The following is a 22,982-nucleotide window of genomic DNA, read 5'->3' on the forward strand; positions in this document are numbered from 1 at the left end:
TAGAGGACTGTTTTATTTGAAACAAAATCAAGGTCAAATTTCACTTGAGCTTAATAAACTCAGACTGGATTTTTTTCCCCTCACTTTGTTAAAGGTCTTGCATTGCTCAACTGCAGAACTTGTGAGGCCAGATATGAAGAGTGCTTATATCTACCACTGACATTTTGTTGAACCTGTCCATACTTATTAATCATTGCTTTAAACTAAGCAGCTGAGGACTCTTAGGAAGTTGATTTTCCCAGCTGACCTATCTGCAAAAGTAGTGAAGCCTGATGCTCTCCTGCAACAGACTGTCTCTACAGATGTGTGTCCATGGAGAAATACGCTTATGTGTGTATAGTTTCCTAGGCAATGGAAATATAAATAGATGAGTCTGAAAATTTGGCTGTTATATTCTAAAACATCAAGAATTTCTAGTTAATTCTATTTGGTTCTTTAAAAAAGAAATCTGATCTTTTTTAATAGGGTCTTCTCTTGTTAAAGTTTCTGTTCCTTTCTTTATTTCTTTAATATTAATAGTTTTAAATGATTAATTTTATATTCTTTGTTTTTCAAATTGTTCTCTCATCTCCAGTTCACTAGGGATTAATCCTCTCATTTGTCTTATTCCTCATCATATCCCTCCAAATATGTTTTAAAGCACCATGCCACAAGTTTGTATTTGTACTGTTTTCATTATCTTTCTGAACTATATATTTTGTAATTTCCTCTGTGATTCTCTCTTTTAACTCAAGAGCTATTCAGAAATTTATTTTTTCACCTCCAAACACAGAAGCTTGGGTATTTTAAACTATCTTTTTAGTGTCTAATTAAATTTCATTGTAGTTAAAGAATATAGTATATATGATACAGATTCATTGAAATTTCTTGAGATTTCAACTATGAACTTATATGCTATAGTCAATTTCTATGAAAATTCTATGTGCAAGGAAAGAACATACTTCTTTGTAGATCAGATCAGATCAGTCGCTCAGTCGTGTCTGACTCTTTGCGACCCCATGAATCGCAGCACGCCAGGCCTCCCTGTCTATCACCAACTCCCGGAGTTCACTCAGACTCACGTCCATCGAGTCAGTGATGCCATCCAGCCATCTCATCCTCTGTCGTCCCCTTCTCCTCTTGCCCCCAATCCCTCCCAGCATCAGAGTCTTTTCCAATGAGTCAACTCTTCGCGAGAGGTGGCCAAAGTACTGGAGTTTCAGCTTTAGCATCGTTCCTTCCAAAGAAATCCCAGGGCTGATCTCCTTCAGAATGGACTGGTTGGATCTCCTTGCAGTCCAAGGGACCCTCAAGAGTCTTCTCCAACACCACAGTTCAAAAGCATCAATTCTTCAGCGCTCAGCTTTCTTCACAGTCCAACTCTCACATCCATACACGACCACAGGAAAAACCATAGCCTTGACTAGACGAACCTTTGTTGGCAAAATAATGTCTCTGCTTTTGAATATGCTATCTAGGTTGGTCATAACTTTCCTTCCAAGGAGTAAGCGTCTTTTAATTTCATGGCTGCAGTCACCATCTGCAATGATTTTGGAGCCCCAAAAAATAAAGTCTGACACTGTTTCCACTGTTTCCCCATCTATTTCCCATGAAGCGATGGGACCAGATGCCATGATCTTCGTTTTCTGAATGTTGAGCTTTAAGCCAACTTTTTCACTCTCCACTTTCACTTTCATCAAGAGGCTTTTGAGTTCCTCTTCACTTTCTGCCATAAGGGTGGTAAGTCAATCAAAAATTTTTTTGATTCAAATCTTCCATATAGTTACTAACTTTTTGCCTCCTTGGTCTACTAGTTTCTAAGAGTGGTAAGTTAAAATCTCCCACAGTCATTTAGGATTTGTCAAGTAAGTTTTTTATTTATAGATTTCAAAGTTAATTAGTTAGAGATCCATTTAAACTTTATCTTCTTTTACTATTATTATACACTGACATTTGCCATCCTAATATTGCTTTATGGCTTACATTCTATATTATCTGAATACCACTGTAGTAGCTTTCTTTGACTAGAATTATCTGGTATATTCATTTTCATTCCCTCACTCTGAAAATTTTACATGGTTTGTTTCAGGAATATCTTCTCTAAAAATGCTGCTATATATATATTTAAATTCGATGTGATTTCTTTTAATAGATTAATGAAGTTATATTTTTATTGTAATTATTCTTGTATTTGGGCTTTTTATATTTTATAAAATATACAACATTTTTTATTTTTATATTTTCTCTTTGCTCCTTTTTTTTCCTGCCTTCTTCTGAATTAAAATGTTTTTCTGTGATCACCTTTTATTTCCCTTCTGTTGCTTTGGGAACCCTAAGATTGTATTCCTAGGCTTCCCTGGTAGCTCAGCTGGTAAAGAATCCACCTGCAATGCAGGAGACCCCAGTTCAATTCCTGTGTCAGGAAGATCCCCTGGAGAAAGGATAGGCTATTCACTCGAGTATTCTTGGGCTTCCCTGGTGGCTCAGATGGTAAAGAATCCACCTGCAATGTGGGAGACCTGGGTTCGATCCCTGGGTTGGGAAGATCTCCTGGAGAAGGGCAAGGCAACCCACCACAGTATTCTTGCCTGGAGAATCTCCATAAACAGAGGAGCCTTGCAAAGATGTCCATGGGGCTGCAGAGTCAGACATGACTGAGGCACTAAGCACAGCACATTGTATTCCTACTTGTTTAGTACTTATTCTGAAATTTTAACACACACTTCCTAACAAGGACTACTGTTACTCAATATTTATCTCCTTATTCCTCCTGAATAAAAGAACACTTCCCTGGTGGCTCAGATGGTAAAGAATCTGCCTGCAAGGTAGGAGACTCAAGTTCGATCCCTGGATCAGGAAGATCCCTGGAGAAGGGAATGGCAACCTACTCCAGTATATTTGCCTAGAGAATTCCATGGACAGAGGAGCCTGGTGGCCTATAGTCCATGGGGTCTCAAAGAGTCAGACACGACTGAGCGACTAACACACTGGCACACTTTTACTACCTCACATTTCTATCTTGCCCAGGATAATTGCAAGCTAAATTTAGTTTTAACTCATTTTAAATTAAAATACACACTCATTGAAAAATAATAGTTAATTAACATTACTGATACATTTTACCTATTGCTATGGTCACTGTTGTTTCCTGGACTCTCCACCTTCCCTCTGTGTTCACTTTTATTTTGGCTAAAGTTCATAGCAAGGAGCAGAGCCAGGATTCAAATCAATGTGTGTCCTCCAAAGTCCTTGCTCAACCACAACAATTTACTTTTCACAGATACAGAGAAAGATATTCTGTGTGTATGGGGCAAGGAGGGGAGCCAGCAGATAAGAGATAGATGGAGAGGAAGAGGGGAAGTGAAGGATGCCTTAAGAGAAGGTGTCATGATAGTTTTGACACTGCCGGAAGACAGGATTCATATATCAGAAAAGCAAAGACAACTAATTCATGAGACTTGAATAATATATATACGTATATATACACAGGGTTTCTCTGGTGACTCAAATGGTAAACAATCTGCCTGCAATGCAGGAGACCCAGGTTCAATCCCTGAGTTGGGTAGATCGCCTGGAGAAGGGAATGGCAACCCACTCCAGTATTCTTGCCTGGAGAAATCCATATAAATATGTATGTATATGAAATAAATAAACATGGGGAATTAGGGTATAGTCATATGTCAAGGGGCTTAGAATAGAACGGGAAGGTGTAGCTGCACCCATTTAAGGCCTGTGTAAGAATGCATAGGGATTTCGAGGACCTAGGTACACTACCTGCCACAAAACAGGTGCTCAAGGATATTTATGGAATGAAAGAAATAAAGCAAGGAGGAAAAAATGTAAACCCAAAAGGGAAGGCAGGAAAATAAAAGAATGAGAAAAGGAAGAAGGTAACGAGGAAGCAAAAAGAAAATGAAAGGAAAGCAATTAAAAGAAAAGGCAGAAGAAAGTAAATAAAAAGAAGGATCTCCTTTTTTAAAGTGTAAGCATTGTATACTTATAAATGGGCTAAAAAATAAAAGACAAAAGATTTGTATCAAGCTGTAAACAATGTGTACTTAGGGTAGAAGGTGAATGATTTCTACTTATTAATTTTATGCCCATCAGAAATATTTAAGGTTTTTCCAGCGAGCATATACTGTCTGTAAGCAAAGATTTAAAAATTAAGGGAAATGTGCAGAGAATAATAAAGAGCCACCTGACGCAGCGTGGTGTGACTCAGCCTCAGGTGAGTGCATCTCCCCGATTCCCTCAGCACGGCTGCCTCAGTGACTCCCTGATGACCTCCAGGAGCAGAGAACATTTTTCCTGCCGTCTCAAGCCCATTAATCTCCTCAAAGTCCAGGCCCCCAAAGGGAGAGAAATCCCATTATTGGACTTCCTCTCCTCTTAAAGCCACCTGTCAAATTCCAGGTGGCCTTGGAATTGCTTAGCCCTGCATTCTCCCAGGTGGCCTGACTCCCTTTAAAAAGATGCAATCCTTTGCCACAGGTCTTTCACTTCAGCTTCAAATGATAATAACCCTATCAGAACAGGATAAGCCAAGTGTCTGTACAAGAAAGACACATATTTACAATATCAAAAAAGACTCTCTCATCACAGACCGCAGTTCATGATAATAGAGAAAATGCTTCCTTTTTTTTTTTTTAATCTTTCATGGCCTTCTCATTTTTCTAAGACTGAGAGTCTTGAAGACAATTCAGTCCCTTGATGAAAACTGTTAACAGACAAGTCCAGCTGATCCCTTATAACCTAGAACCATTCTGTGTAATCCTAGTTTTACTTTTATAAGAAAACCTGTGTTTTGTCCATAAAAATAAACTCATGTGAAGCATGGGTGACGGGTTTTTACAACTCATGAGACATAGATAAAAAGGTGATAAACCAATTTATACCCTTGTAACAGAGTTTTTCAACCTTTGGGCCAGATAATTCTTTGTTGTGGAGGATGGCTGTGCTTTGTAGGATGTTAAGCAGCATCCCTGGCACCTACCCACTGTAACACACACACACACACACACACACACACACACACACACACACCCTAGTTGTGGCAACCAAAAACGCCTCCAGGAATTCAATCATTAAATGCACCCATGGGGCCAAGGTCTTTCCTGGTTGAGAACCACAATCTTTCCTGGTTGAGAACCACAGATGAAGTGCCAGGTTGCAAAAATAGGTTAATTTATTTCTCTACAATTAGAAATATATGTTTTGCACGCACATAGGTATTTGGGGTTTTAATATGTGTTAAAGCATCTCTTGTAATGAAAAGAATTTGTTTGCAATGCCAATGGCAAAGTAGAGAAAAGCAACATGACAGACAAAATTATATCCCGAAGCTTCGTGCTGTATTATGAAATAGGCAACATGAAGAATCCTAAAGTCACACTTATATTCAGCAAAGATAAAATACAATTAGATGTGTGCAGTGACCTTAATTTATGGATGTTTTCCTTATATTCTATAACTTCAGATAATCCTCTCAGCAGAGTTCGGAGCTTAAATAACTCCAAAATTTGACTTTAGTTATCTATCATACCATATAACAGGACATCATGTCACCATACTTTGTAATTCAGTATCATAGTTTAAGGAAAAAGAATGCCAGCAGGCTGTCTGGACTAATGATATTGAAATGCTGAATATATGTGATTCTATGAAAGTCAACTGGCATCTTTCCATTGCATTCCAAAGGAATAAGAAAAAATTATTTGGTGAAATCAGGAATGATGTTAATACCAGAGACTCTAAGGTCCTCTATAACCTTATTAACTTGGTAATATGAGTAATAATTACTCAGCAAGAAAAGAAAGCTAAAATGTATTTGGGGGATAGGTTGTAATTAATTGATTAAGTTGCCTCTCATTTCATTTGCTGACAATTCCTTCAAATTTAAATACTCAAACACTTCTTTTTTATGTATATGCATTAGCTTCATGGGGAAAAATTTATAGCTGCATTTCACTTTATATTCCATTTTAGATGCAGATGGTTGGATTGAATAAATTTAAAATGTAATTGAATGACTAAAGAATAAAACACCCTTTCCTGGCTTGGAATAGTTCAATCTATCATTACAATATTAAAAAAATGAATGAAGTTTTTTTTAAAAAAATAGGTTAATGGGATTAGAAATTTATCTTCCTATTTTATGCTACCCTCTCTCCTCCAGTTCACTTGCCAGAAGAATTTCAAATGCAATTCCCCTGAAATCTACAGATTTAATAGGCTAACAAGCAGTTATCATTCTTGTTACTAGCTGATTCTATTAAGTCTACATCTTTAAAAGTCTTTTTGTTGTTCTGTTTCTGCAGAATGTCTTGATGTTTACAGAAAAAAAAAATCCGATGACATGGTTACTAGAAGAGAAGAGCAAGCTGGGTTGATTTCTGCAGGAGTTTCCCAAGTATTATTTTCCCCTTTCGAGATTCAGATTAAAGCAAAAACATTCTCCTACATTTCTAATGAAAAAATGAACAATAACTTCTGGAATTTGTCCTAAGCCAAATGAACTCATTACTGTCTTATGAAACAGTTTAACACACTTTGATCAAATAATAACTTTGCAAATACAAAGATGCTAATAGGTACTAAGACATAAATGATGTCAAAGCATTAGGATATTTAAAGAAAAGCCAAATGTCTTTAATATTCCCCAGAAATGGCATTGTCTCAACTCTTGTCTACATACGTATAAATACCCTAAATGCAAAAAAAACTTACAAATTTATTCTTATTCTTTTGTGAAGTTACTTAAAATTTAATGAACAGGAAATTAAACAAAAGCTGCTGTAATAAAGTTAGAATATTCTAACTGAAAAACAATTACAATGAAACTATTTACATTCCTATAAAATTATAAACATTTTTCAAGGGATATTTTGCAATACAATTTTTAAACATGTTTTCTTATTATGATTCTTGAGACTTAAACACTGCAGGTTTATTTCACATTAAAAAGACACTTGAGCAAGAGTTTTACTTTCTCAAAGGACTCTGTGCTTTAAAGTAACATGTTGAGTGCTTAGATTTTTCTCCAAACACATTTTATGCTTCATCTTTCAACTAAGAGGATTAATTTTCAACTATATGTAATTGACAGAAAATCATGTTGAAATGGTGAAAAGAAAGTGAAAGTCGCTCAGTTGTGTCCAACTCTTTGTGACCCCATGGACTATACAGTCCGTGGAATTCTCCAGGACAGAATGCTGGAGTGGGTAGCCTTTCCCTTCTCCAGGGGATCTTCCCAACCCAGAGATTGAACCCAGGTCTCCTGCATTGTGGGCGGATTCTTTACCAGCTGAGCCACAAGGGAAGCCCAAGAAATCCGGAGTGGGTAGCCTATCCCTTCTCCAGCAGATCTTCCTGACCCAGAAATGGAACCAGGGTCTCTTGCATTGCAGGCAGATTCTTTATCAACTGAGCTATCAGAGAAGCCCATTGAAATGGTAGTATTAATTAATTCTGGGAATTTACCAGTCAGATTTCAGATATACACAGCTGTTAGTACAGAGCTGGAAAAATACTAACTGTAAGTATGCTCACTGCTTTTCCACTGTTTTAACGTCCTCTCAAAATTATATTCATAATTTACAGAAGTGAAAGCAATTAGCTTTACTCTTCTCCTGAAAGAGACAGCATTTTTGAAAGAAAAAAAAGTTACCTTCCTAGTTTTAGATATTTAATCCAACGAAAACTCTAAGAGCCAACTTTAGGGTTTTAACTAAAAAAAAAATTCCCTCTGTAGTGGCTGGCTCAAGCTTGACAAACTTGAACTGTGTGGACACTGAAGCGGCTCTCCATTACCCTAGGGAAGAAAGAACTAGACATTCCACAGCTGCCTACCCCAGCTTCTTCCCAGGGGTACAGCTGCAGTCTCTATCAAACTCAATCACTTTGTACAGCCACTGGGATCCCAGGCAGGGGTGTTGAATCCTAGAGCAGCTTAGATTTCTTCCAGTACCACAGCAAGAAGTAAGACTACTTCAAAAGTAACCTGTTATTTCCAATGATTATGTGGCCCCAGGCCAACAAAAAAAATGTGATGAAGACCATCTGCAGTGATGGAAAATAAAAGAGGCCTCATATTTTTAAGATTTCAAGCTACTTACAGGCGATCTTCCTTGGTTTTTTAGCATGAAAATGCTATAAATATGTGTCCTTTATTCCTGACCAATTTTTTATTTGAGGTGTGGGGAGAGGATGATGAACTTGAAGAAACCCAGAACCTAACTGATAGTCATTGCGGCGTTTGTAACGAGACCCCCTCGCTGCAAGGTTTAAAAGAAGGAAGTATACATGACAATGGCGTCATGTGTAAAGGTACAACAGTCTTCCATTTGACATCAGTACACATGCTCACTCACTCTTCTGAACCTTTTAAAGACTAATATGACAGTATTAGTGATATGGTGTGACTAAAAAAAAGTAGTCAGAGAATAAATATTCTTTCCTACTTGAGGATGCTGATGCCATGGCAAAAGCCATTTCCTTGGGATAAATCAGAAAGGAAGGAGCTATAACCATGTAGTTCTATTAAAATAATAGAAATGCACAAATTACCACTGCTCACAAAATCATGCTTTTATACTAATCATCTTCTTCTAAGGTAGTAAAAGACAATACACGGATGCATATTTTGGTAATTTTTGTAGTATCTTAGATTTATAATCCCATTACAATCACTAATTCTTACTTGGTCGGAAAACCACTATTGTAACTCCATATAAGCATTTGCAGAATTTACCAGATATACTAATTAAAACAATAATGATCATGTTACAATATATTATGGGCATGCTATGACTCAAGCACTGTGCTGAGAGCTTTTAGATACATGACCTCGTTTACCACCATCCCCCTCATGAAATTATCCTTATTTTATAGATGAAGAAATTGACTTTTAAGGTCACTGAGCTAGTAAACGGTTTGGCAGAACTTAAACTTTTGACTCTAAAGTCTATGTGCTAGTTATTGAAAATCACATTTGTATATTAATTTTGAACATTTTAGGTATTTTTAAAGTTTATACTGTTGTTAAATTGTTTGAGTTAAAGAAAAATAGCTTCTCTATATGCAATGTCAGTTAAATATCTCTTTTTAAATATAATCTCTTTTTCTTCTCCAATGGCTGATTTTTTTAATAACCAGAAAAAGGCTCATTTCAACCTAGAGTATTAGTAATGCAATAATTCCCTAAGTGTTTTCATATTCTAAGTATCTAAAGTTCCATATGCCTATCTTTCTGTTTGAGGCTGTCAGAATGGCAAGTCAAATTAAGACAATTAAACTTATATTACATAACAAATACTGAGGCATATAAACACTAAATTATGCCTGAAAATGCAGAATGATAAAATATCAAGTAAGAAAACTTCAAGCCTCAAAAGGCCTTTGTTTACAGTTCAAGAATATTCCTCCAAGACAATGCAATACACTACAGCAAGGAGGAATACATGAGGCAGAAGTTGTTGACATATGGGGTATGCATAGAACTTCTGGTTAATGGAAGTTCCAAGATGTATAAATAAAAAATGATGTGTGAGTTGCTGGAAAAAACTGTAAGGCAAGTCAATTTTTTAATTAAAAAATTATGTAGCATAAACAATGCTAATGAGCCAAAAGTCCCATGAGATTAGGACTGTATCTGCTTCATTTTAACATTCCATTCACTTTTCATAAATGTACATCCACTTACTTGAAACACTTCAAGCAGAACCTTTTGTAATATAGAGTTTGAAGATTTTCTTTGTCCTCGTTTTTAATATTAATAGTTCACCATTTTCTTCTCAAGTTGTCAACTTGATGATATATGGCATTTTTTTAAGGCCCTAAAATCCTTAACTGAATCACCATAAATAAGTACCTGGAAGTTCTTCATAAATTTCATCATCAATTGGCAGACTCCTTGTTGGTGAACTGCTTGGGAGAGGATGATCGACATCATCGTACAGCTCTCCTCTTTCCTCATCATCCTCAGGGATAACATCAGACCCCATATCTACAAAACATGTTTCAGGAAGTAAAACTTTAAAGAATGCAAAAGTGATTTTCCAAACCTTATTACCTAAATTAATGCAGCCCTACAGAGTCACAATATTGATATATGTTACATCTTTAATTTGAACATTTTAGAAATGGATTGATGTATAAACACGTGAATTTAAAAGTTACTAAATGGTACTTGCAGAAAAGACACTTTTATTAATCTGAAGTCAATGGTATGTGTTACCAGTCATGTTCTGCCAGCCATTTCTCACAGAAGTCAATAAGCTTCTGTATATGAAACTCCAACTTATTCAGTTATTCAGTACTCAAAGACTGTGATACCTTGTTCAATGGATTGCTCTTACCTTGTAACACAAAGTTCAGCTGCTGCACCCATTCTTCGGCATCTTTGGGAGAAGCTGCTGTGAACTAAGGAAAAACAAACAATAGCAATAAAAAAAATCACCACCGTAATGAAAAGTATGTTGCCTCCTTTTCGTTTCTACAAGACCATTAGTAATTCTTTTCATGTCTAGTACTACTTTTCTTGCAAGGATGCTTCTTATAATGTACAGTTAATTTTGACAAATTTATGTAATTGAAGCAGAGGATGATGGATTTGAAACTCTGATCAGCAGCTGGCAGCTGTGCAGGAAAAAAAGCTGCTTCTCTTCATCAATGTCAAAGACAAAACTGATGAACAAAATTTGCCCTTGACAATTAGAAGACACCCATGAATTTCTTTAGACTGCTGGGTACAGCTTTCTTAAAAATGTTCTTGTCAGATTCCAACACATTAACTGACAACTTAATTAACTGGCTTTCAACTGCAATCTCAGATATTTAAAACTTATTAAACATACATTCCATATTGATGCTAGCTGATAGCTCTTGACTTGCAGAGCTGATATGTGTCTTTACCCTCATTTTCTCCCACAACTCTAAGCAATACAATATGCATTAACACGCTGATATTTTTCTTTTGATAATTTCACTCTTTCTGCTATGTAATTCTTTTAAAAAATCACTCAGTTCTATTAAAATAGGTATAAAATGCAACATGTGAAGTAATTGATGAATTACATATTCTCCTGTTCTCTTTCAAGAAGATATCACTTGAACTAATCTGAATTTTTTTTTTAAATCTATTTCTTCTTATATGAATCTTTAATGTTTAAAACCCAGTGTTTTATTATTATTATTAAAATGTCAGGAAGAGTTGTTTTAACAAAATGTTAATGTCATCAAAAATGAAATCAGGAAATCTTATCAACTTAATTTCAAGGCAACACAAAAACTCCAACCTGATAGATACGTTTATCAGGAGCAGAGATTTCAAAACAGCAATCTTTCTTTCCATCCTTCCTAAGAGTGTTATTCATCCTGACATTGTAGCCGTCTATTGCAAATTCACCCTTCTGCTGTTTGTCTGTTTAAGATGAAACAAAAGTTAGAATGTCATTTACTATAGTGAATATAAATGTCTAGTTGACTAATTTTTATTTAGATTTTTTGACAAATTCTTGGAAAGAATATTTTTGGTCACACTGCTTTCATAGTATAATGCTTAAGTAACATTTTAGCTATCGCTTTTAATTCTAGAGGTATTTGGGACGGTTGAGTTTAAAAAGGACATTTTAGGGAACCAGAAGAAGATGTCTATAGATAGTGGTCTTATTCAGAAGGAAGCAAGCAAATATGACAATTTCATGTAGGGAAAATCCAAGATTGGAACTCAGAACTTGCTAGACAAGCCCACTACAAATCCATGGCTCTTTCAGATGTAGTACACCAGTGGGAAAACTTGTCTAGTTGAAAACCTGCTGGGCTTTTATTTACTATTAACTCCTTTCATCACCACCCTCCAATTCCCCCCACCCCCAAAAGCTTCTAAAACACAACTTTTCTGTTTTAGAAAAACCCCCTAAATTGGAACAAATCAAATTCTAATTTTAAAAAGCAAAACAAAACTACTAATTATAAAAAGATATGAGGGAAACAAATATTTGAATGGAGAGGAGTGATAAAGCAAGTACAGAAGCATTTCTTACCAAAACAAAAGTAGGTTTCATAACCAGTCAGTGAACAGTTAAACTAGTAAAGCACATTTGAATCCCATACGATGAAAAGTCAAAAGAAAAGATGACTTCAGTTTTAGCCAGATATTACTATAAAGACAAATAAAGTAGTAATACAACAAAGGATTTAATGCTGAAACTGAAAATAAAATTAGTCACCTTTCCCACTTTATCCAGTTACATGATTTTGAGAGAAAAGAGGCACTGCTATAGAATTACTTTCTAGGGTAACGTACAATGTTAAAATCCTGAATAAGAACAACTGTCACTTTCGCTGAGCTCAGGGGAAATACAGAAATACTCTCGTATCATACGGTACAGGGCTCTCTCAGCTTACGGCACCAGTAAAATATGTATCTCCTTTTCTTAAGTATACTAATGTAATGCCTGAAGTAAGAAGCATTTTCAAAAGGTCACTGAGATCATATCTTGTTCAAAACATCAAAGGAAAAAAAGATATCTAAATTAGTAACTCCTGACTTAAATCTGCACATTCTAATCATATTTGTCATAATTTACATCCCTTTAGATAATTGAAAAGCAATTCAAATTTAAAAATTTTAAGTTTGCTTTGTAGAAAAAGTCTGCATTAAACTCTGTGAGGTGAAAACTGTAAAAATCAGAGTAAAGCATTTCCCAAAGCATGTTTTATTGTATATTAACAGGTTTCTATGATCCAGCAAGTTTGGGAAATGCTGAATTAAACAAAGTTATACAGGTTTCGTTAGTCCAGGCTTTCTTGAGGCCCTTAATATATATTAATCAAATTTCTATGAGAAAAATTTAGTATGCAGCACTTCCCAAAAGTATTTATCAATGGAACCCTTTTTTCACAGAGTATTTTATGGAACCGGTACTCCCAGAACATAATTTGCAAAATGCCTAACTAGAAAAATACTATTGGGGAAAGGGTATTAGAATAATAATTACTGGTTAAGTACTGTTGGTTCTTCTGAAATTCTCAAAGAAAAATAAATCATTTATTCACTCATTCAACAAATGTATATTGAGCACTTAAAACAAGCAAGGGAGCATTACAAGCATGGTGAGACAAAAGCAACTAGCAACACCAGTACCAGACCTTTCCCACCCTCCCACTGAAACACACACACCCAACACCTTCCCACACCCTGGATACAAATATAAGTGCTCCAGGAACATTAGTCAATGATCCACCGCAATGAAAAAGGATTTACTTTTCGTTATAAAAAATGGAAGTTGTTGGAAGCAAAATATCAAAGACTTACAAGACAGTTCTGAGAGATTTCCTTAAACTTCCCAGGGAGTGGGAGGTGCAGAGAACATAGGATTTTCAAGGACCAGTTGGAGGAAAGAGGCTCCAGGACCACACAAAGTCTCAATCACTCTACTCACCTAGTCCAACTGTTCAAAAATCCAGGCTTCCTACCTCCAACCTGGGTCTAAAATTCTTAGCAATATAACATGAGTGGGGATGGAAAAGCACATGGAGTGGGAGTTTATGTCTGGAGATGCAAAATCAGCACTACAAAGACTGAGTTTGGAAGACCTGTGATGAGCAGGGTACCTTCTTGTGCTAGATTATTTTTAGACAACCCCCACCCAAAAATATGCTATGGGCCATGTATCAGATGTTCTGTTAGAGTCTAAGAGGAGGACATGAGCAGCCTCTAGTCAGATGAGCCAGAGAAAAGTCACTAACCCAGTTGAGAGGTAAGCATCCCGGATTATTACTACTACTACTAAGTCACTTCAGTCGTGTCCGACTCTGTGCCACCCCATAGACGGCAGCCCACCAGGCTCCCCCGTCCCTGGGATTCTCCAGGCAAGAACACTGGAGTGGGTTGCCATTTCCTTCTCCGATGCATGAAAGTGAAAAGCGAAAGTGAAGTCACTCAGTCATGTCCGACTCTCAGTGACCCCATGGACTGCAGCCTACCAGGCTCTGCCGTCCATGGGATTTTCCAGGCAAGAGTACTGGAGTGGGTTGCCATTGCCTTCTTCGATCCCGGATTATAGAGACTATAATATCTATTATAGTATATCCTTGACCAAGGATAAATAAAAGAAGAAAAATCAACAAATGAAGACAGGTGTTATAAAAATGTTATGTAATACAAAACCATAACACAGCACTGAAGATATAAAAGCAAGCACAAATGAGAAACAGGAATAAACTTTAGACAATTGGTTTGCATCTTTTATAAAGTTAAAAATAATTCTGAATAAAATGAAATAATGTAATGTAAGATAAAAAGAGGAATGACTGAGACATGGAAATTGGAATGGAGCTGGTAAAATTAGGGGAAAATGCTGTATAAGGGAAAAGAAAATGCAGCAGCCAAATTCATAATGTATTAAGGAGAAAAAATTTGAAAATTGTGAACATTGGTGAAAAATAAGATCAGGCATATGTTTTAAAAACTTCCTCAGTAGGTAGGGGGAGAAAAGAATAAGGGGAAAGATGAACAAAGGGAATATGATGAACATGGAAGACTGACAGAAATACAACATAAGAATAACGGGTGTTCCAGAAGAAGGGTAGTATATAAAACAGTGCCCATAAGCAAAGATATAACAGAAGAAAATTAAACTCCATCAAAGACAGACAAGTCTACAGGACAGAAAGTGTTGCTTAAACAAGTGAAAATAATAAGAAACTAATACCTACACCTAGTCAGCTGATTATTGAATATTTGAGGATAAATAACGACCCCATGAACGGCAGCCCACCAGGCTCCCCCGTCCCTGGGATTCTCCAGGCAAGAACACTGAAGCGGGTTGCCATTTCCTTCTCCAATGCATGAAAGTGAAAAGTGAAAGTGAAGTTGCTCAGTCGTGTCTGACTCTTCACGACCCCATGGACTGCAGCCTACCAGGCTCCTCTGTCCATGGGATTTTCCAGGCAAGAGTACTGGAGTGGGGTGCCATTGCCTTCTCCAATCATACAAATATCCAAGTGGGGGGTAGGAGCATGATAACAGAAAATGAAGAAAGATTTTTAACTCTTTCTCAGCTTTTTCAAATCCTTAACAATAAAGTAGCCATATTTCCAATTAGTCAACATGAGTCAGAAAGTTCAAGACATAAAATGGGCAGACATGGCTATGCTAAGACTCCACTGTTCTCCATTCACATTAGCATCTCTTCAAGACAGAGAAAAAAGAGAAAACCTTAGCATCATATGGCACCACAGCAATTTACATATAGGCTAGTTCCACAGTACTTTCTGGGACAGTTTCAAAGACACTTGTTGACTTAAAAATAGTTACATGCCAATCAAGTAGGAAGCAAGAGCGTAGAAGTTCATTTATACATAACCGTAATAGACTAATCAGATATTTTACCTAAGTAAACTTCCCAACTAGCTGAAGTTTTAGTTTAGCATTTAAAAGTGCCAAAACTTTATAAACTATTGGATTTTGTAATGGAAATCATCTTGAAATATATGACAATTCTGTTAAGCATAATTTAACATTTTCTTGACGATCTAGTAATACTAATTTGAGTATTAGTTTTTATAGTATGTTACAACATGTTCATGCCCTCAGGATTTTTGAGGTGTCTGTCCTACTATTAAATTTCTCTCAGCTTCTGTTTTACACTTTAACCTTGCCTGTATTATGCTGTTCAAATTTAATGTCTACAGAACTGAAGACTGCCAGGAGAAACTAGGTAACGAAATCTGTTAAATTGGTAACTTAATTTTACACAATTCTAAAACAGTAGGTTCAAGGTAAAAAAGCAGTTGGCTCTGATCTCTTATAAAACAAAATGTATGACGTTAATGGTAGCTATTTCCTCCTACTTCTTCACTTTTAGGTTTACAGCTGTGTTCTGGGGTGGGAGATGGGGGTGTGGTTAAGGGCCAAAAAGACGTATCATATTTCCTGAGCTCCTTCTATATGCCAGAAATTTAATATAGCATATCCCCTATATATCTTGAAATAATTCTAAGACAGAGAAGGTGTATATTATATCCCCAGCACTGATGAGGGGGGAAAAAGAACCTTAAAATAACCAACTTGTTCTCAGTCACACAACCAAAGCAGTAAAAGCCAGGACTATAACATAAGTCCGATTCCAAAATCTTGCTTTTTCAACCATTTCACACTGTCTCCTAGAAAGTGTTTCTCAAAATATATTTCAAGAATCACCTATTGTAAAATCATCTCGGATGCCTGTTAAAAACGTAGAAATGGCTACCACTCTGCACCTCCTGTACAGGATTCCCTGGGGGTGTGTCCAGGAAAGCAAGTTTTTAGCAAATAACCCAGGTGATTTTTGATACACGTTAGTGTTTGCAAAACCACTGTTCAAGGAGATATAATTTATGAAGTCTCAGTTGATAAGTGTTACAGCTTGCATTTCCTCCTGAAACATGTGCCCAACTTTCTCAGCTTGCTTTGCCCATCTCTTAAATAGCCATTATGGTTATCCTCTAAATTCTGCTCTTTTCCTGCTTTACAGTACTCACTGGGCAACCTTACCCAATCCCAGGGATTAAATTCCTATCAATATGCTTGTCACTCATAATTCTCTATTTTCGGTCCAGCTTCAGAACTGAATATCCAAATCTGCACCTTCTCACTATCCATGTTTTATCTCTTGAATGTCTTATAGATAGGCACAATGTATATAGCATGCCCATAACAGAGATCATCTTATCCTTATTCACGCTTCACTTGTGATCTTTCCTGATGTGTCCTCCTACTCCATAAGCAGTACCTCCATTAAGTGAAGCCTCCAAACCAGAAAATTGAGCATCATTCTTAATTTCTCCCTTTTCTTCATCAAGTATTGCCATGTTATCTCCCTCTACCCCACTGCCACCTCCCCAAACCTAGCCAGTCCTATTTTTCTAGCAAATATACTTTTTTCTTTTTTGCTGGCTCTGCAGAATACATGCTTAAAACACCAACCACTCTCCTACCATTTAAAATACAGTATAAATATAGCAACTAAATAATTCTACATCATTTAGCACCCCTATGAGTTATGACCATTTGTTATTTGAGGATCTCCAGCATCTAAGTATCTTTCCTATTTTTAGTCCTGAGATCTTTAGGGAGCAGAGCACACTTCCCACCACAGAAGCTGGAGGGAGGTTAGATTTTCCCTCTTTCAGATCAGTCAAGCAGATACGCCAGCCTGGGTCCTAAATCTGAACTGTTGTTCATACCAAGAATGCTAATTTGGTACAAATGGTTAGCAAACAGAAAGATATGACATGTGTTCAGAAATTTTTGATAATATCTGCTTGTTACGTTTAACAAGGCCTTTCCTTCTTAGTGAATAACTCATGCTAGTTTCATAAGTATTAATGCTCCCTAGTAAGAAAGAGGGAAATACGCCCCTTAATACTGTGGAATTACGCCCACTAAACTTTATCCAACTGATCAGTAAGTTGTTCTACGCCCTCAGTTAAAGACACACGAACATTTTTTCTGTTTACATAGCTCACATAAATGAGTTATACCATGAGGAAATATCATATAATACTATTTAAAGTGAAAAATACTTTATGACATATATATTTATTACTTAAGGGCCCCAAATGGCTCTGAAAAACAAACACAGGCAATATGTATAGGTCCAAAGGGAAGCACTTTAGTTAGAATTATAAGTTTGACTCATATAGTCTGGTGGCAGGAAATTTTAGATATTTCTAAAGCCTTTTATTTTTCTGTAAAATAAAAGTACATTATAAGCATAAAAATCAAGTGGTTTCTGTATGCAGCCATACACTTTCAACCACAGCAATAAACCTGATTTAAAAAACAGTGCAGTATGAGGTAGCTGTGAACTAAGAGTAAATAAATTACAGGCATTCCTGTAGATTGGAATTTAAATATTTCTACTTTTGGAGGGCTATTCCTACTTTCCCTCTACGGCTTCCCTGGTGGCTCAGGGGTAAAGAATTTGCCTGCCAAGGAGGACACGTGGGTTCCATCCCTGGGTCAGAAATATCCCCTGGTGAAGGAAATGGGAACCCACTACAGTATCCTTGCCTGGGAAAACTCCATGGACAGAGGAGCCTGGTGGCCTCCATGGGGTTGCAAAGAGTTGGATACAACACTTTTCCACTACAACTGAAATTCAAATAACAATTACAGTCTATTAGACTATAATAGACTATATAATATATACTATATATACATATATGTATACCTATATACATATAGGTATTGTTAAGATAAATACTATATAGGGAATATCTTAATATCCTATACATGTTATCCTCTTAGAGCCTTCTATGATAGAGAATTAATGACACTCCTGCTACACAGGTAACATGAAAATGGCTAAGAACACCTGAGATAACTTGTGTCTCCTTCATGCACTTACAACTCTGAATTCTCTGCCTCTCTCAGCTTCAAAGCACATCTTGCCTCCAGTCTCACCTTCTTCTGATAGCTGTCAACATGATCTTTCTAACATCCAATCAAAGTTTGTCATACCATCTACTCACCTGCAAGACTCAGAAACATTAACTGTCCCTTATATAAAAAAGGCCAAACTTCTGACTAGGGAATTCACCAACTTGGTCCCACCCCTTCCCGGCTCATCAGCCCTCATATACATACTCACATAGGTCTTCAGTCTACGTACAGATGATGTGCTCAACTGCTCAGTGTGTCCAACTCTTCGTGACCCCATGGACTGAAGTTCCTGTGTCCATATTATCACAGCAAGAATACTGCCATGGTTGCCATTTCCTCCTCCAGATATACAGATGTATAGATATATTTTAAATCAAACCTGTCCTATTTTACTGCAAACTGACCCATCATCATCAGACCTTTAGTAAGACTTAATTTGTACATGAATATTTCCTCATGTTGAAGAAGTCCTACTAAATATCAGATGTACATTTTAACTTCTCTGTATTGCTACAGGGTAATAAAGGTCTTTTATTTAACACTTATTTTGATAGATTTTAAGTTAATATTGTATATCAAAATTATTTCACTTCTATCAGGTCAAATTATTTCTATTTCTTAAGGAACAACGAAGATATCATCTTTCCTTATACAAACAACATTATAAAATGAATTTTTTAAATGCCAGATTTGATTTACACATTTTATATATATTCATGATGTAATTATAAAATGCTAATGCCCTGACCCAACAATTTGCCTCTATCAAATGAATCAGGAAGAAAGGTAAGCTCTTATGGTTATTACTAAAGTTGTTGTTTTAAAACAACAGAACTTCAATTATACAAATAATATTATCATTCTAGCAATATTTTGTAGGTACTAAAAGAGAACTACGATGCTATTTCAACATCAAAACACTTTATAACTGTCACTCACACTGATTGAACAGCTATGTCCTATTTTTCCTATCAATGGTTAAATTGTAAGGGAAGTAAGAGAGCAGAGAGGTCAACTTCAATGGAAAATTTTATTTCCCTGCCAAGATAAAAACTATTTTAAATTATCTGTTAAAAGCCCGATTTTCTACTGACTTTCATTTTATATTGAAAAGATACTATAATGAAAAAGTTAAAACCAGATACGCTAAATAATTTTTGAAGTACATTTAGAATGACTCTTGTTTGAACCGAGGCTACCTGCAGCTGCCACATACTATATAGCGCTAGGGTTTTCTTTAACTGGGGCATGGGGGTAGAGACAGCAAAGCCCCTTAGGTGGAAAGAAAAGAGATACTTTGTACAAACTAACTGCTGCTGCTAAGTCGCTTCAGTCGTGTCCGACTCTGTGCGACCCCATAGACGGCAGCCCACAAGGCTGCCCCGTCCCTGGGATTCTCCAGGCAAGAACACTGGAGTGGGTTGCCATTTCCTTCTCCAACAAACTAACTACTACCCCCTTAAAAGTGGGAGGAGATAGGTTCATAATACTGATCCATGATCTCATAGAGGTTAAACAGAAAAATATGAGTTTGGAACAGGTTCCTAAATGAGCCATCATTTACAGGCATGTTGGAAGGGCTGGTAACCACCAAGTTAAGGAAAAGAGCATGGCTTTGGAGCAATAGGGACCTGCACTCTCAGCAGCCTGTGATAACCTCTCTTGCCTCGACTAGTTCAGTGCCCCCCACTAAAACCAATTCCGGTCATAGAGCCCTATGCTTAAAAGCCATATTCAAGATAAAACACTTAGCAGGGCCCTTATTCTCATAAGGCTTTTGTCAATCTGATCCTAACCCACTTTTTTAGTCTTTTGTACTCCCTCCTTTCACTCTCTGTGACAGTCTTGATAAATGAGTTGAGTCATAATAATCAAATGAAGAGGAAAGAGATGAAACAAGGATGTGATTTCACAAAGTGAGAAAGTATGTTATACAAAAGTATGTTATATATATATATATGTATTATCTTAAATGTGTATATATGTATATATACCTCATAAAGGCCCCAAATGATCATGAATGATAAATACAGATAATATTTATGGGTACAAAGGTAATAGTATTATTCACCCTAGAGGCTGGAACTAGTCTTTCTAAGCCATGATTATCTTGATGGGTCCGAATGTTTTTTGGCACACAGTGAGTTAGAAAATGTGAACCACGTAACTGCCAAAGAGTAACAAAGTACAGTTTAACCCAGTAAGTGGTATCAACTTTTCTGCACCTCTGTAATCCATTTATCTAAATCCTACTTAGCTGGGGGATCATAGTTCTCATATATCCAAATAGCTCTTTCCAAAGTTTAGATTAATGGTTCAAACATACAGTAAACACTGATGTACAAATTAGCTATCTGATGTCACATATAAAAACAAAAATTTCATGTGACATATACATTTTCTTAGGAAGAAAACAACACTAAGGAAATTAGGATCATGTCAAACAAGTAATTAAAAACTGTCTGAAGATAGATACCCACCTCCCAAGTCCCTAAAAGCCAGAAGTGGCCAAGAATTCCAATGAACCGCTAAAAACAGATCTGAAATCTCAGTGGAAAAAGGAGGCTTCATAGTGACAGACAGGGAAGAGCTTAAGGAAATATAAACCAAACCTTCATAGATCCACATAAAAAGGGAATGAGAGAATAGTAGTTTTTAAAAAGCTGTGGTAGTGGCTAGATGGATCACAAAGTACTTAAAATACAAATTAAAAAGAATGTTATTACCTCAGGCCTCAAAAAACAAGAATAGAAATGGGAATTTAACTAACCTGGGTTTGATCCCTGGGTTGGGAAGATCCCCTGGAGAAGGGAAAGGCTACCCACTCCAGTATTCTGGCCTAAAGAATTCCATGGACTATATAGTCATGGGGTTGCAAAGAGTCAGTCACGACTGAGTGACTTTCACTATCACTTTCCCCTCAAATAACTAGAATTTAGAGTATTAGCTTTTGAAATAAATATAAATAGGTCCTGGGGATTATATTTGGGGATAAATTATATTAGATTTGGGGAAGACTGTTGCTAATCTTTGACCTAACAGTATATACCAGTTAGGACTATGAGTGATGGAAGCAGATATTAGTATTCACTGAGTTTTACAGAAATTAGAAATGAGAAGCTTAACTAACCAAGTCACAAGGATTTGAAACCTCCCTCTCCTGGTCTTATGAAATAGAAAAAATTTCTTCACAGAGAAGTAAAATCTTGATCTCAGTTCACAATACTGTACAAAATTATATTTCTATAACAGTAACATATTTATTATCTATGATAATCATAATTTAACATGGACTCTAAATTTTCTGATAAAATCACCTACTTAACTAAGACTTAGCAGAAGAAAGAAGACTCTTCATAGTTGTTTATAGTTTACATTTCATGGATACCATTATTACACATGAACATGTAAATTAGTAACAGAATGCAAACTAGCCACTAAATTAATTTCTAACTTGATAATCCCACTAACCAAAAGGTAGGACCAGTTTCTAGCATCATGCATTTATTTCAAATTTATCTGAAATATAATAATCATATCTGCCAATTTGTAATAAGGAAAAACCCTAAAAACTGCAAATAATGTCAAATGAAACATAAACTTTCAAACGACACTGATAAGTAACAATTTCATGAGAAAGTTTATATTCAGTGATACTGGACTTTTATGCCTTTTTTTCTCCTTAAGTGTTCTTTATGGAAATGAATGCTATACAATCCTTTATAATATTCAACTTCTGACTTGTTTTTCCTAGATAAGAGCAAAACTAAGAAAGCTTACATTCTTTAAATTTTAATATTTAATGGCTTTATTTGTTCAAATAATGAACTTAAAATTATGTTAACTATGACTAAGATAGTTATTAATTAGCAAATGAAGTTACAGAATGTTATTTTATTGTTTCTAAATTAATGCAATTGATAATAGTGGTTAAGAACATGGACTCTAAACATTATGCTTCAGGTTCAAATTTCAAAACTGCCATTACCATCTCTGGGACCTTGAACAAGTTACTTAATCTCTCTGTCCTCGGTTTTCCAAAAACTAAAATAAGTGGGACTAATAATGGTAGCTACCCAACAGAGTTGTAGTTAAACGAGTTAATGTAACTTAAGTGCTTAGACAGCTAAGGTGCTTAGAACAGTAACACACCAACGTTTGTTGTCACTTTAATCTGTAAAAGAAGCTGAGAAAGGAGTTGCACAGGTTTCATTGTTATCTAAATTTTTCTTTAAAATATTTGAAGGACAAAACATATTTTCCTCCCTTCAAAACTTGCACAACCCTAATGGTCTTAACTTTTCAGATATTCTACAATTATAGTCTGGAGGTAAACAATTCCTGAGGTAAAAGGCCACACAGATGAAAGTTTTCTCTTTCCTATTTTGATAAAACACAGTTGTGTTGACTTTTAAGGCACTATGAAACTTAGGGCATTTGTCAAATAATAGAATTATTCACTAGTCTTAGGCTGTAATATTATAATTCTCAGTTATTTTTTCTCTATTTGTCTTCAGCTTATTCTGTACCAAAAAAGGGAGGTGGCATAAAATGCCCCCCAGAACCCTCATGC

At 36.1% G+C, this 22,982-nt stretch overlaps 1 protein-coding gene across 1 annotated transcript in view; it reads right to left on the reverse strand.

The window, feature by feature from the left end:
- SKAP2 (src kinase associated phosphoprotein 2) overlaps positions 1 to 22,982 on the reverse strand; it is a 171,174-nt gene that overhangs the window by 48,005 nt on the left and 100,187 nt on the right. The window contains exons 7-9 of the mRNA XM_070369455.1: positions 11,274 to 11,398; positions 10,335 to 10,398; positions 9,848 to 9,982 (exon numbers count right to left, since the gene is read on the reverse strand). Coding sequence (XP_070225556.1) covers positions 9,848 to 9,982; positions 10,335 to 10,398; positions 11,274 to 11,398 — 324 coding nt within the window. The remainder of the gene's footprint in view (positions 1 to 9,847; positions 9,983 to 10,334; positions 10,399 to 11,273; positions 11,399 to 22,982) is intronic.

The sequence above is a fragment of the Bos mutus genome, chromosome 4, assembly GCF_027580195.1.
Source record: "Bos mutus isolate GX-2022 chromosome 4, NWIPB_WYAK_1.1, whole genome shotgun sequence".
Lineage (NCBI taxonomy): Eukaryota > Metazoa > Chordata > Mammalia > Artiodactyla > Bovidae > Bos > Bos mutus.